This window comes from Chaetomium fimeti (assembly GCF_033439085.1).
Source record: "Chaetomium fimeti strain CBS 168.71 chromosome Unknown B0H64scaffold_1, whole genome shotgun sequence".
Lineage (NCBI taxonomy): Eukaryota > Fungi > Ascomycota > Sordariomycetes > Sordariales > Chaetomiaceae > Chaetomium > Chaetomium fimeti.
The window spans coordinates 3,840,933-3,854,320 of NW_026944329.1; the positions used below are offsets into that span (position 1 = coordinate 3,840,933).

At 57.4% G+C, this 13,388-nt stretch overlaps 5 protein-coding genes across 5 annotated transcripts; 1 reads left to right on the plus strand and 4 right to left on the minus strand.

Moving 5' to 3' along the window:
• The first annotated feature begins 2,061 nt into the window (after nt 1-2,061).
• B0H64DRAFT_29382 (uncharacterized protein) lies at nt 2,062-3,274 on the plus strand. The gene is made up of 2 exons (XM_062800060.1): nt 2,062-2,425; nt 2,546-3,274. Exons 1-2 carry the CDS (start codon nt 2,315-2,317, stop codon nt 3,257-3,259), a joined length of 825 nt encoding a protein of 274 aa, XP_062664544.1. The 5' UTR covers nt 2,062-2,314; the 3' UTR covers nt 3,260-3,274.
• A 254-nt stretch (nt 3,275-3,528) lies between these two features.
• On the minus strand, nt 3,529-6,333 carry B0H64DRAFT_382457 (MBOAT, membrane-bound O-acyltransferase family-domain-containing protein). The gene is made up of 5 exons (XM_062802870.1): nt 5,614-6,333; nt 5,491-5,558; nt 4,852-5,433; nt 3,924-4,785; nt 3,529-3,852 (listed from the first exon to the last, which is right to left on the minus strand). Exons 1-5 carry the CDS (start codon nt 5,885-5,887, stop codon nt 3,746-3,748), a joined length of 1,893 nt encoding a protein of 630 aa, XP_062664545.1. The 5' UTR covers nt 5,888-6,333; the 3' UTR covers nt 3,529-3,745.
• Nucleotides 6,334-6,455: 122 nt separating this feature from the next.
• B0H64DRAFT_29406 (uncharacterized protein) lies at nt 6,456-8,517 on the minus strand. The gene is made up of 2 exons (XM_062800062.1): nt 7,939-8,517; nt 6,456-7,872 (listed from the first exon to the last, which is right to left on the minus strand). The coding sequence occupies exons 1-2, from the start codon at nt 8,308-8,310 to the stop codon at nt 6,658-6,660; spliced, it is 1,587 nt and encodes a 528-aa protein (XP_062664546.1). The 5' UTR covers nt 8,311-8,517; the 3' UTR covers nt 6,456-6,657.
• A 55-nt stretch (nt 8,518-8,572) lies between these two features.
• Nucleotides 8,573-10,126, minus strand: B0H64DRAFT_382460 (glutathione S-transferase). The gene has a single exon (XM_062802871.1). It carries the CDS (start codon nt 9,890-9,892, stop codon nt 9,068-9,070), a length of 825 nt encoding a protein of 274 aa, XP_062664547.1. The 5' UTR covers nt 9,893-10,126; the 3' UTR covers nt 8,573-9,067.
• Nucleotides 10,127-10,971: 845 nt separating this feature from the next.
• Nucleotides 10,972-13,126, minus strand: B0H64DRAFT_382464 (uncharacterized protein). The gene is made up of 5 exons (XM_062802872.1): nt 12,902-13,126; nt 12,617-12,842; nt 11,808-12,563; nt 11,635-11,747; nt 10,972-11,547 (listed from the first exon to the last, which is right to left on the minus strand). The coding sequence occupies exons 1-5, from the start codon at nt 12,942-12,944 to the stop codon at nt 11,027-11,029; spliced, it is 1,659 nt and encodes a 552-aa protein (XP_062664548.1). The 5' UTR covers nt 12,945-13,126; the 3' UTR covers nt 10,972-11,026.
• Between the last annotated feature and the right edge of the window lie 262 nt (nt 13,127-13,388).

A 13,388-nucleotide genomic window follows, 5' to 3' on the forward strand; every position in this document is an offset into this window, starting at 1 on the left:
GACGACGGACGGGACGAAAACAAAGCGAATATATATCTAGGCCTGGGGGACGGTGGGATGTCAAGTCGTCAAACGGGGCGCCTGTCACGGATGGGCGCCGGGATGAAACATAATGGTGACGGACGGACCCCAAAGGCTGGCGCTGGACGAAGTAGGGACAGGGCGTAGGAGGCACTGAAAACACCACACCACACCGGCTCTGCGAATTTTTAAGCACGGGATCCCGGCTCTCCGTTTGTTGTTCTTGGGTATCCCGGGCAGGGGGTTTCTGTTTCTTCGTCGAACGCGATGCGAGTTTCGCGAGGCTGAGTTTGAGTCTCCAGCAGTGATGGTAGGGACCTGTATCAGCGGGTCACACCAAGCCGGTTTGAGCGTGTCGCTGTTTCGAGTCGTGGCCGATCCGATGGGGTCGAGTTGTCGAGAAGGGAAAATGGCAACCGGCAGGTGGAGCCCGGAGTGGTCTCGCAAGGTGCTACAGTGAAAGGATCGAGCAACGCTGGCAGCACGACACTCCCGTCGCAGGCTTGTTGTGAAGAGGAGAAGATCGGGATCTCGAGAAGAGGGACCTCCTGGCGGGAGCAGTGACAAAATCAGAGATGTGCTCCACTTGGGACGATTGGGCGGGTTGGCGCTGGCGAGCGGTTCCTGGAAAACCAGGGAAGTGCCCTGCAGACACCCCACAGTGCCCTGCAAATCCACCCTCCATTTGCAGAAATAGCGTTGCGTTGTTGCCAGGGTCTCCAATACTATAGTAGCTGGGTGCCATTCGAGCAAGCCAAAGGGGCTCGTTTCTTCGCGCGAATTGCATGTTTCTGCGGGCCTGGAACTCGTCATTCGAATCTTTAGCCAATCCAGGAGCTGGCCGAGAGACCACCTGCCGATTGCTTGCCCCTCTCCCTCCCGAGAACAGAACCTGGGTATGCACCATCGCCAAGACTTCGTACGGCCGCGGATATTGGGACTCGGGATATGACTTTGCGCATTCCCGTTTTCCGGGCACGCCTCGGCACACCTCTTCCGCCATAGGTCATGTGGAATCTCTTTCGGTACCCAAGGTAGGTTTGTCCAAACGCTAAGCTGCTCGCCACCGCTTTCCCACCCCTCGCTACGTAGTTAGTTGTGCGATGAGACATGAGAGGGCGATCGATGGTGCCAACAGATGGTGTTGGCCACGCAAGAAGGATGTTTTCTGCGGACACCCTGCACGCTGGGGGCGGGTTGGTGAAGATCCAGATGCAGACAGGGCGCGTGCAGACCCTTGCACCAACTCGGGGCCAGAACCGAATGGGTCTCAGAGCTCAGTGTGCGCTGCAAGAAACACACGGTGGAGTTACCGCATTCTGTGATACAGGCTTTTCCCGGAAGCCACCTCATCTCGGGCAACTCCATGATCAGTCAGTCACGTATGTAGTTAGGTAGTTATCTTGTTGGTCGTCTTTTCATCCTTGCATTTGCACCTCAAGACACCTATACCTACCTCTCGGCACCACGGTGGCTTCGCATCGAGTAGATGCAATTCTCTAATCTTCCAGGTTACCTAAACCCCATAACTACACGGAATTACAGATCGATGCCTCTTGGTATTGAAGGATGTCCACCATGTCCTCGCTTATCTCTCCCACCCACTGCACCTGTCCTGTCTCTCACCTCATCGGAGCAAAGAGGATGGCGCTTTTCAACAACGATTGGCCGCCCTGCGCTCCCATCAGCCGCCAGCCTCCAAGAGGCGCCAATATTACAGACCCCGCCTGCCAGTGACCGAGTATTTGGCCGGCGCTGGAGCGAACCAGTACCACGCCGCTGGTAACGGCGACCTGAGGTTGTCGCGTTCGTGGCTCCAAACCACGTTTAAGCTCACGATACGAATAACTCCCTATTCGTGACTTCCATCCGGGTCAAGGTTTGTATTTACAAACACAATGCTGGGTGGACTGAAACAGGTGGAGCTGGTCTCAGGTGAATCGAATCATCAAGCCGAGTGCAACGCGAACGGTGTCGAACTCGATCAGTTCAATGTTGAGCCGAGGGTGCAGCGGCGTTGGCTGCCGAATTAGGCTTCAACCGGCAAGAGGTGGTCGAGGCGCAGGGGAGCCCCGAGGCTCCTTCATAAAAGGGCGCCAAGACCCGGGTCCATCCGCTTCTTTGACTTCTTTGTCGCTTTCGCGTTTTCTTTCATCGGATTTTTGGTCGCTTCGGAAGTTCTTCGATTTCGGCACTTTCTCGCTCTCTCCATACTTGTACATACATACACAGGAGGTCCCCCGCCAGCCCTGCCCGCCAGCCAGGAGTGATCCGCAAAACTGCGATCGGCAAGATGGCTGGACAGGCATTTAAATTTGGAACTGACCTTTGGGACCCAACCCATCGGTTCGAGACTTCGTGGCTGCTCTCGCCCTGGGCGCTCTTCTTCTGTCGAGCTCTTCTCGTAAGCTTCCCTTTCTGCGAGCCGGCGCGGGCTTGTCCAGCCAGATCTACCTACCTAGGTATCCAAATAACTACAGAAAGAACCGTATCCCTAACTCGCGTCTCCTCGCCCTCTGTGCAGTCCCTCTATGCCTTCACCACCCTCGTCTTCGTGCTAGCCTGGCAATGCGCCCACGCCGACACGGGCTGCGCGGCGTCCCAAGCGTCCTTCAGCTTCTTCACCAGCCTGACCTACTGGGGCCTGGGCTTCTACTTCCTCGCGGCGGCCGTGCACACCTTCACGTACGCGCGGACCGGGGTCGCGCTCCTGGACCGGTTCCCGCGGCCGCTGCAGGCGCTGCACTCGGCCTTCTACACGACGGTGGTGGTGTACCCCTTCATCGTGACCATCGTCTACTGGGGCGTGCTGTTCTCGGGCCCCTGGTTCCCCGAGGTGTTCAGCGGCTGGAGCAACGTGTCGCAGCACGCGCTCAACAGCGCCTTCGCCCTCTTCGAGCTCGCCCTCCCGCGCACCGACCCGCCCCCGCCCCTGCACATGCTCTGGCTGATACTGGTCCTCGCCCTCTACCTCGCCCTCGCCTACGTCACCTACGCCGACAAGGGCTTCTACCCCTACAGCTTCCTCGACCCGGAGAAGCAAGGCTCGCTGGTTGCTGCGTACGTCTTTGGTATCGCCGTGGGGTGCATCGTCATCTTTGGTGTCGTTTACGGCCTCATCTGGCTGCGTAGGTTTGTTACCGAGACGAAGCTGGGGAAGCACGGGAAGTTCGCGAGGGAGGGGCATAGCCCGGACGCGGTCGGGGAGATGGAGATGGCTAAGCCGCCGCGCGCGTGAGCGAGCCAGGCTCTCGGTGTCTTTGACTCTCTATTTCCATTTTGATATATCTCGGTAACCGCAAGGCTGGCGTTTTCGATAGTTCTGCATGGATAAGTATTGGTGGTATGTTGTGGGAGGATATACCCTTAGTTGTCTGGTTGGTTTAGGCGCGTCATCTGCCTCATGATGCACATCGTCAAGTAGTTTAAGATAGTAATACGAGGTCCTCATAACACATCAACACTCTCACAAGTGCTTCCGCCAAATCGTGGACACAGCCGTCGTGCCGGAACCGGAGTCGTACTGGGGTGGAGGTAACTCATATGCACCGGCTCGTCATCCATGACCTGCGTGACGCGAAAACCGACGCGGATCAGTGGTATATACATTATATCGACCCCACCATGGCCCCAAACAGCCCTAACACTTCTATCAACATTGCGTAAACGACAGGATGCTCCCTGATCCAATAATCTAAAATATATATACTACAACGCCAGCCGCTCAGCACTTCAGGTTAATCCCCCGCCGCAGTTCCGACTGCCGAATCTCAAACATGACCTGGATGCCCACAAACAGCGCCGAGCATGCCGTGACAAGGAACACAAGGCCTAAACAAACACCATTAGTAAACAGCCCAAACCCCCATGGGTAGGTAAGCAGAAAAAAGAAAAGGACATACCCGAATAATCCCTAAAAATGCCCCTCACAATATTCTCCAACCCATCCAACCCGACCGCAAAGCCCACCAGGTTCGCCGAGATCATCATCAGCACATTGGCGACCCCCCCAACGCAGCACAGCATGCGGTAGGCGGTCGGGCGGCTCTCCCACTTGCGGCGGGGGAACAGGACGCCCGCGGCGATCTCGGGCAGGAAGAAGACGACGATGAGCCAGCCCCAGATGAGCAGGTTGAGCTTGATGTCGTGCCAGAGCGCGACAAAGGTGAACACGACCAGGTAGGTGAGCACGGTGCGGGCGGCGTCGCGGGCGGAGCGGAAGCTGGAGCCGCCGAGGGGGATGTAGATGTAGCGGAGCAGCCAGCGGTAGTAGCTGCGGTGCCAGCCGCGCCAGAAGGACAGGGTGGAGTAGTTGTCGCTGACGCAGCGCAGCATGTTCTCGGGCGGGTCGATGCCGTCGACCAGGCTCCAGAGCCGGAAGAAGCGCCAGGGCAGCAGCAGCTTGAGCCAGATGATGTGCAGGTTGAAGTAGGACAGCAGCGAGATCTGCGCCGGCGTGTACGACGACCAGTCCGGCCGCGACTTGGAGATGGCCCCGACGTAGTCGTAGTGCAGCACCAGCTCCATCGCGAGCAGGACGAGCCCGAAGCGGATCGCGTACTTGAGCGTGCGGGAGGAGGAGATCGTGGCTGGCTGGTAGCGCTGCTGCGAAATGTAGTCGTTGAAGGTGATGATGGGGCCGGTGAGGTAGAGCGGCGCGTAGATGGCGTAGGCGAGGTAGCTGCGGAAACAAAAGTCCTGCGGGGAGGCCGGGGTGGCGATGCGATCTCGCTCCGAGAGGTTGGCGGGGTCAAGTTGTTTCTTCTTGCCGGCGTTAGTGATCGGATAAAGGGATAGGCAGCGGTATGAGGGTAAAAGGAGGGGTTGTACCTCGATAGGGCTGGAGGCCCGCCTGTCTAAGCTCCAGTAGTAGTCGAGGTTGAAGCTGACCAGGCGGAGGACGGTGATGTTAAAGAGGATCTCCCAACGGCGCATGAGCCCGCCGTGACGATCCAACCAAATACCTAGCTCGACTAGCGTAGGGGTATACGTCCCCAGGACCTCGGCCGGCGTCCCCGTCACGAGGAGCGCGATATCGCGGAACTTGTACCCATCGCCCAGCTCGTTGGCAAACAAGATGAAGATGCCAAACACCCACGTCACCGGTGGGATGTACTTCTTGGGCACCGACGTCGCAATCTTGTAGTTGATGGCCAAAATCGTGAGGATCTTGGCAGCCGAGAAGCCGTGCAAAACCACGAGGAAGAAGACGGCAAAGACAGAGTCATACGACGTGCGCTGGCGCAGTCTCGCCTCGGCCGCCTCGGGGACGTTGGCTCTCGCGGCCTTCAGCTCCTGCGGGACGGGATAGATGGCGTTCCAGACCTTGCGCAGCAGCGGGTGGAAGACCAGCAGAAGGGCCATGTACGGCAGGTTTATCCGGAAGGTGTAGTACTGGGCATCCGACACGTCCTATAACCACTGTTCAGCATGCGCCCATGTCTTTCGATCCTTGGGGGAAGAGCTCACGATCTTGCGGCCCGGAATCCAGCCGTCCACAAGTCGGTTCTTAAACCTGTTGTATCTCGGGTCCGATGCTGCCCATTGTCAACACCCCTCTGTCCCCCACTATGCTCGAGAGAGAAGACCTACGCCTCGACACATCATAGGCGACCCAAAACATGTACGGCACCACGATCAGGAAGACCAGGTAGTATAGGTAAAACTCGAGGGACTTCCATTTCGGCGGCTCAACCCGCTTGTCCACGACCTTGTCGTCGTCCTCCCGCTTGTCGGTCGCGACCCTGTACGGCACCGACGACGGCGTTGTGAATCGTGTATCGAGTGTGTCGAGAGCGTAGAGACTGGCGAGAAAAGAGAGCGGGCCGGAGCGGCTGCGGCTGCCGCTGTGGCTACGGGAAGCCATTGTGGGAGAAATGAACGTAAAGAGTCGGGCTGAGCCAGTCTATAACATGCTGGGCCGGGTTCACTGTCGTCGCGGAAATGAAAGAGCGGCGGCGGCGGCGGTTTATGAGCAATCGTGATCCCGGATCCGAAACTCAGTCGACCTCGTTCTCTCCTCTGGTGCCTTCCTCGCTAGCCCTCACTAATCCTCGACGATCAGGACCCGCCGCGATTCTGGGGTCCGGGACACGCAATGTCGGCGGCGCAGCCGGTGGTCTATACGAAGTCGGGGCTGCGGTTCGATAATGAAACTAGACGGTGGTGGTCCGCGGGGGTGACAACGGCACGGGAGGGGGCGCGGGGGCGGGAACGGGAACGGGTCGTGTGTTGGTATATTCTCCGGGTTTTTGTTCCGACTTGTCAACTTCAGGCACAAAATAATCGCGTTGCAGGGTGGTGACTTGCAACTTTGGACTTTCGCGGCCGAGGCGCAGCCGGGCCAGCCAGTCACAGGTGACACAAGCTTTGACACAAGCTTCCCGCCAAGACTTTAACACTGCCCGCGCCCCTGAACCCCTTTTTCAGTGGACCTCGTTCACAACACCATGGGACAAGTCGGTTGTGATTGGCAAAATGAAGTTGAAATACCACCAAGATCATGAGATCGAAGCCCAAATACCACCACGCTAATGTCTAAGCCCAAATATCCAATATATGATGAAACCAAACCCGCTTGCTGTGACCTTCTATCCCCACCCGTCTAGGTATGGATGTTCCCTTTGATCCCGCTCGCTACGCCCCCTGCACCCCGTAACTCTTTACCCGGCTGAAAAAGAAGGGTTTGCTATGGCGCATGGTAAACTCGGCCCAGTCGTCCGTCAGCGGGTTGTAGCTGTAGAAGCCTTTCCATCCGAGCTTGTTGTTCCGCGTGATCTTGCCCGCCGTTCCGAGCTCGAGGTCCATGCGGTAGATGTACTTGCTGACACCCTCGGTTTCGACCGTAACGTCGCCCTCGATATCGGCGGGCAACGCCTCGGGGTTGTCGGACTCCCTCGCCAGCCGCCACCGACCACGCAGCGCCTGGCGCATGACGGCGCTGGGCAGGTTCGAGCCAGCGCCGCCCGCGTGCAGCGCAAGGGCGTCGCGCGTGAGGTGGTGCACGACCTCGGCGGGCTCGGTGGTGCTCAGCAGGCTGATGACGGAGCCGTCGCGGTAGAACCGCAGGTAGCGGTAGTACGTCACGATGTGCACGGGCGTGCCCCAGGTGGACTGGTTGTGGCTGGCCTGGCCGGAGCGCAGGTAGTTGACGGTGCTGATGTAGCAACCGTTGAATCGGATGCGCGGGCGCATCCGGAACATGCGCTGCCACGAGGCCGAGTACACGGAGCGGTAGAAAGCCAACGTGTTGGCCTTGCTCTCCCGCGCTTGCCGGTCCGCGCGCTCGGCGAGGGTGAGGGCCGAGGGAGGGGAAGCGGCGACTGACCCGGATGCGGCTGGGTCGGCCAACGCAAGGGGGGGTGCCTCTCCTTCAGCGGCCTCACGTATGAGGTCGGCATCGGTGAAGGGATCCCAGCACACCCGTTGTTGCCAGTAGTAGTGCATACCCCCAAAACCGAATTCGGTGCCGAGGCAGAGGCGGCGCCAGATGGTGCTTTCGGTGGCGACGAGATAGGCCAGCCGCTTACACACCTGGGCCAACCGCATGAAATCCCCGACATCGAGGACAGCCACGTCCCGGAGGATGAGTACTAGGATTTCCTCCGGGAGCTCGGCAAGCGGGCATGGGGGTGGCGGCATCCCTTCGACCGGGGGTGGCGCCGGGGCGATGGACATCACGGCAAAGCTCGCGATGAGGTCCTTCGTCGACGGGGGCTGTACGACCGCGGCGGAAGCGGCTCCCGTCGTGACGGTCCCGGGGGCAGCATTGGCCGAAGGTGCACGTGCTGGCTTAGGGGGCGGCTTCGGAAAGTGCTTCGCCCGGTACTTTTGGTCGACGCCGTCGTCCAGCTGCATCAGGTCAGTCTTACAATTCGGTTTGAACTAGTGTCCCGGGGCTTCGCAATAGTCACGTACTCTGAAGGCCTTCCGATACAGCTGCAAGCTGTCCCCTAGCTTTCCCACGGTCTCCCTCTCCACGGCCTTCTCGTAGTGTTCGAGGGCGGAAACGGGATCACCCCGTTCCGGACCCTCGGGATGCCCCGTCTGAACGGAAGATGTGGATGGGCCCGCCTCAGCGTGGTCAAACTGCTGCGGCTGGGCATAGCCGTCGTCGTCGCTGTCGTCGTCATTTTGGGCCGAGGGCAACTTTGTCCGTGGTGGCGGGGCAGTTCTGGTTTGAGGAGTTTGATGAGTGGACGGCCCGGCGAGAGACTGTTTCGCTTGCACCTCTGCTTTCCATTGGGTCCGGAAGGACTCGAGGTCCGGATTCGACTCCTGAGGGTTCATGTTGGCGGTGTGTCACGAGTGTGTGAGAGGAGCGGCAATGGAATTTAGCAGAGGTAGTTAACAATGTGCAAAATAAGGTGGCCAAGATTTGCACCGATTGATGATGGGGAATTTATATTGAGAGTCTCGGTCTGGTTATTCCGGAGCCCAAAGCTCACGGTGCGTCATCCGGCGGACAGCGGGATCCGTGCCGATCCGGCGGTCCCCGTGGGGGGCATTTTAAAATGTCCGTGCTGCCCATGTCAGTACCCGACTGGTTCAACTGGACTCACCTCATCTGCAGATGACGCTCACTATCAGGAGAACTCGCTCATTGCCAGTCAAACTGTTAGTTAGTGCCTCGGCACAATGTGGCTAATTGTTCCCGACACTTTTGACACGGCTGCGAATCACGTTCCTTCCTAAACTTACTTTTCCCTTTGGCGACAATTAACACTTTCAAGACCACTCGCTCACCGCCGTTTGGAAGGTGGTAAGCCAATTCATGAGGGAGGCCGAGCCCCCAGACCGCACATGTGCACGCTGTGAAGGTGTTCAAGAGAAGATCCCGGTGTCTCCATCACGGAGAGCACAGCATGCCATTGATTGAAATACCGTGATGAATTGCTGATAGAACCGTAGCATTACGAGTACAATTCAGGACTTGCCAGTGAAACCACTGACCCCCTTTCTTCTACTCACAAATGACCCTTCCCCCCGCTAACAACCTAGGCACCTTGGTGCATGTCCAACATTTTTCCCCCCATCCTGAGTGACCCTAGAAATGCATCGCGTTCTTGACCGACTCCCGCGCACCCAGCTTCTCCAGCCACGCCTTCACGTTGGGGAAGTCGTCCAACCGGTACTCGTTGTTGTCCGGGCCGAGGAACTTCTGGACGCCGGACTGCCACGGGTAGAAGGCAAAGTCGACGTACGACATCTTGTTGCCGACCAGCCACGGCCCGTCGAAGCCTTCCTCGGCGCCGTGCGCCTCCCTCTGCCGCGCGAGCTCGCCCTCCAGCACGGTGGTGACGCGGATGATCTCCTTGACGTAGCGGTCCACCGCGGTCTGCACCTTCTCCGGGTGGTACTTGGTGAACCACACGGCCTGGCCGTAGTAGGGGCCCTGGCCCGAGACCTGGAAGTAGAGCCACTGCTTGGCCAGGTAGGCCTCGGGCGAGCCCGGCTCGAAGCTGAGCTTGCGGTCCGTGTCGTACTTCTCGGTCAGGTACTCGAGGATCGCCCCGGACTCCCAGAGCGTGAGGTTGGTGTTGGGGTCCTGGATCGCCGGCATGCGGCCGTTGGGGTTGATGGCGATGAAGTCGGGTTTCTTGAGCTCGCTGAATTGGATATCCACAATCTCGTGCGGGATGCCCAGCTCGGCAACGATCATGGCGACCTTTGGCGGGTTGGGTCCGCCCTTGCCCCAGACCTTGATGGGCTTGAGATGGCTGAGGGACGACATGATGGCGGAGTTCGTGTTGTGGTTGTTGTTGCTGTTGTTGCTGTGAGGACTAAGGCGGGGATGAGACTTGTTGTTCTGAGGTGACTTGGCTTGATGGTGATGGATGAGCAAGGAGGTGGAATACCGTCCCGCCGTCATCCATATATACCAAGTAGGGACACAAGAAATCTAGGTAGGCATTGAAGCTCCGCTCCATGACGACGTTCAGCTTCATCGCGAAACTTCCATGGCTCCATCACGGGGTATCATTTCCACCTTTGCACCAAAAGTCACCGAGTAGCCTCACATTTCTAAGCATTTGAATATGATTTGCAAGCATGTTTCAAAATAAGAATATTAATTTTGCGGGCTGAGAGGCTTGCTCAAGGACTTTTTTTGGTGTTGACGCGGTGGAATCCCCCCCCGATCAAATTGGCCGCCGGGGAACGATTAGTCGCCGGCTTACAAATCCCGGCACGCTAGTGAGGCGAGTCCAATTGAACCAAGGAGGCATCAAAGGAATAGAGGTGGGGACCAGGTTACGATCTGAGATGGGGTTGAAACATGGTGAACCCGAGAGGCTCCACGATACGCATACGCATAGCCTATCCTCTGAATACGAAGTCCGACAGCGGGTTCCAGTTAAAAAAAAACACAGGTCGCATGCAGTAAATCCTGCCGAAACTCCAGCCCATGGGTTGACAAACTCCCCGAGTGCATCGAGTAATTACCGAGTACGCTCGGGACGTATTGTCAAAATGTGGATATACCTGATTTTGGTGGTGTGTCGGCCTTGTACACACAGCATCTTTCCTTTGGGCTGAAGTTCTCACATCCGGGCCGCCTTTTTGCTGATTCTTATTCGAGTCTCGTATCACAACTTGAACGTGATCCAGGGGGAGCGGGGCGACATGAGGTTCATGTATTCTGTACAGATTACTGTGCTCTCGTTGCCTCGTTGCTAACCTTACACAATACCTGAGGTAGTACGAAATTGTGATATCAAAACCAACATCCGATAAAGCTCAAAAGTTGGTTGAAAGCCACAATGCTGACTTCCTTGCAAGATAAATAAGAATTCTAAGGATGTCATCTTTAGTTCCGTTCGATGCCATGGTGCAATGTATATTTGCATACCGTCGTTAGCTCTTCCCTCCTCTTCTTCTATTTGGGTTTTGAATTCAACTACATAGGACTCCGCCTACCGGTATACAGCATGTATTTTAAAACCTGAACTCGCCGCCTAGGGGCTATTTATCTCCTTTATTGTTCGTAAGGAAGCTATTAACGGTACTATATGATTGATGCCGGTCTGTCGTTGCTGCCGGCACTCCCGACACCGCTTCTACCCCCATGGGCCCGGCCCGTGGTCCACCTCCTTTGATCCCCGCTGATGCCGATATCAACACTAGACCTCTCAATCGCGCCAAACCCGTGCCCATCATACGTGTGCGTGTACGTCGGGGGATGGTCATGTCCATGATTCGGTCCATCATCGATATCGATATTTACCGGCTCCGGCTCCTCCCCTTCCACCTGCCTAATCCCAACCACCGGCTCAGCTTTGTGCTTGTCGTTGTATGGGTAGTCGTACAGCTCATCATGTCTACCCTCCCCGTTGCTACCGTCACGTTCGTGCATGGAACAGGCGTCGACGGTAGAGATGGTGGAGTAGCGTGTGCGGGTGGAGGGGGAGGGCGAGCGGGATTGCGAGTGCGAGTTGGGATCGGAGTCGCGCCGGTGGTTGCATGTGTTGTGGCAACGGGAGGCGTTCTCGAGACATTTGGCGCGTCGTTTGCGAGCGTGGATCCTCTCTGTGAAGGGTAGGTATCATGAATGTGAGTGGATGGAGGACTAGGGAAGGAGGAATACTAGGGAAGGAGGAATAGGGGGAGGCATACCGCTGACGATCTGGAGAAAGGTAAAAACTGTGAGAGACATCAGCAGGACCGGGACGAGCTGGCCAAAAGTGGAAGGGTCGTTTTCCGGGTTGCCGTTGTTGCTTAGTTGGATCCTGCCGCTATATTAGCAACCTAGAAGTCTCATGTTGTCTCACAAACGGGAAAATGCATACCATCCAGACCTATCCACCCACCAGCGTAGGCGAAGGACGTAGACCGCCGCATTTGCCACCGTCCAACCAGAAAGGGCGATTCCCGCCAATAGGTAGAGCCCAAAGATGGCATAAAAGAACCGCTTTATTCGGAAGAGGAACGGAAACACCTTCTTCAACCCCGCAACGAACCTCTTCCTCCTGCCGTTACGGCCCATCCCACGGCGGATGACCCGTCCCAAGCTCACCCCCACGGCAACGAGGTAAAACAGAAACATTATCAGGTAGTTGGTCCACCCGTGGATCTGCCCCGTGAAGAAGGCCGTGGCTGAGCCGGCCTTGACCGCCTTCTTGATCTCCTGATCAAACGTAAAATCCCCAGTCTGAAAGCAGGCGGCCGGCAGCAGCATCGGGCTGTACTGGTCCGTGTGTGACGGTATTTCGGTAGGAAATCCCAATGACCCTGACCCTTGGTTCGATAACAGGACGCCAGTGATGACAAAAACGAGGGTCGTGACTGTAATTCGGAGGACGCCGACGTAGGGGTGCTGCCAGTAGTGCCGGGCGACGGTCACGGCCATTAGATGGGTGGCGCAGGTGACGAGGAGGATGTTGGCTACGATGTTGTAATGGTATGCCGAGATGGAGCAGGCTTTGGCGTAGCGCAGGGTGATGGCGTAGGCGCCGCCGGTGAAGACCTGCTGGTCGCTGCAAGTAACGACGAGGGCCTCGGCGATGCCGGCAATGGAGATTTGCCAGTTCCTCAGGGCCTTCTCTCTGGAACGGGTGAGTCGAGACTCAAGAAAAGTAGAGCCGGGCTGGTAACTTACTCTCTGGTAAGCCGGTTCACAACTCCAAAGATGTTTTTGGCTGACCACCATGCTGAGCTAGCGATGGATAGTAGGAGCGACGCCACGGTAACGCAGAGAAACGCCCCAAGGACACCGGCGCCAGCAATATCGGGGTCCCCAGGGAATTCTCCCATCTCGATACCTCCGAGGGAGACGGCCGTCGTATTGTCCTCTGAGAGAATCACGCTACAGTTGGGAGTGAGCCCTATCCACCGTCAGTCGTATTATTCCTACCCAGAAAGAGGGAGAACAGGAGGCATATACCATAATGCGCCGCACAGTTAGCGCTGGAGACGTAGGCGCCCATGTTTGTCGGTCATGCCAGTGGCTGAGAGTTCCAAGTCACAGGGTCAAGCTGAGGAACCCGGAGTGCTGGGGAACGAACGTCGAACCCAAAAGATGTCCATGAAGGTTAATATCGGTCATCGGCAATCCCAACCGCGGGGAAGGCATCACGTCGGCGCATCAAAATTGACTCGCGACCAGGGCGGCGCCACTGACGACCAGCCGCCGAAGCACCTGCATCTCGCCACCTGCATCTCGCATGTCCATGTGCAACATGATCCAGATTAGATGCGTCAGTTCAGGAACCAACTGCATAACAGCCCCAGCCCACGGCCAATAGCAATGCCGTCGTCGCCGCCTCGAACCAACGAGCCGCACGGCCGCAGCCTGGCGATTGCGGGACCTCAAACGGGGGGGCTGGAGGCCCCTGGAGAGCATCCTGGTTGGGTACATGTACTCAGGCTGT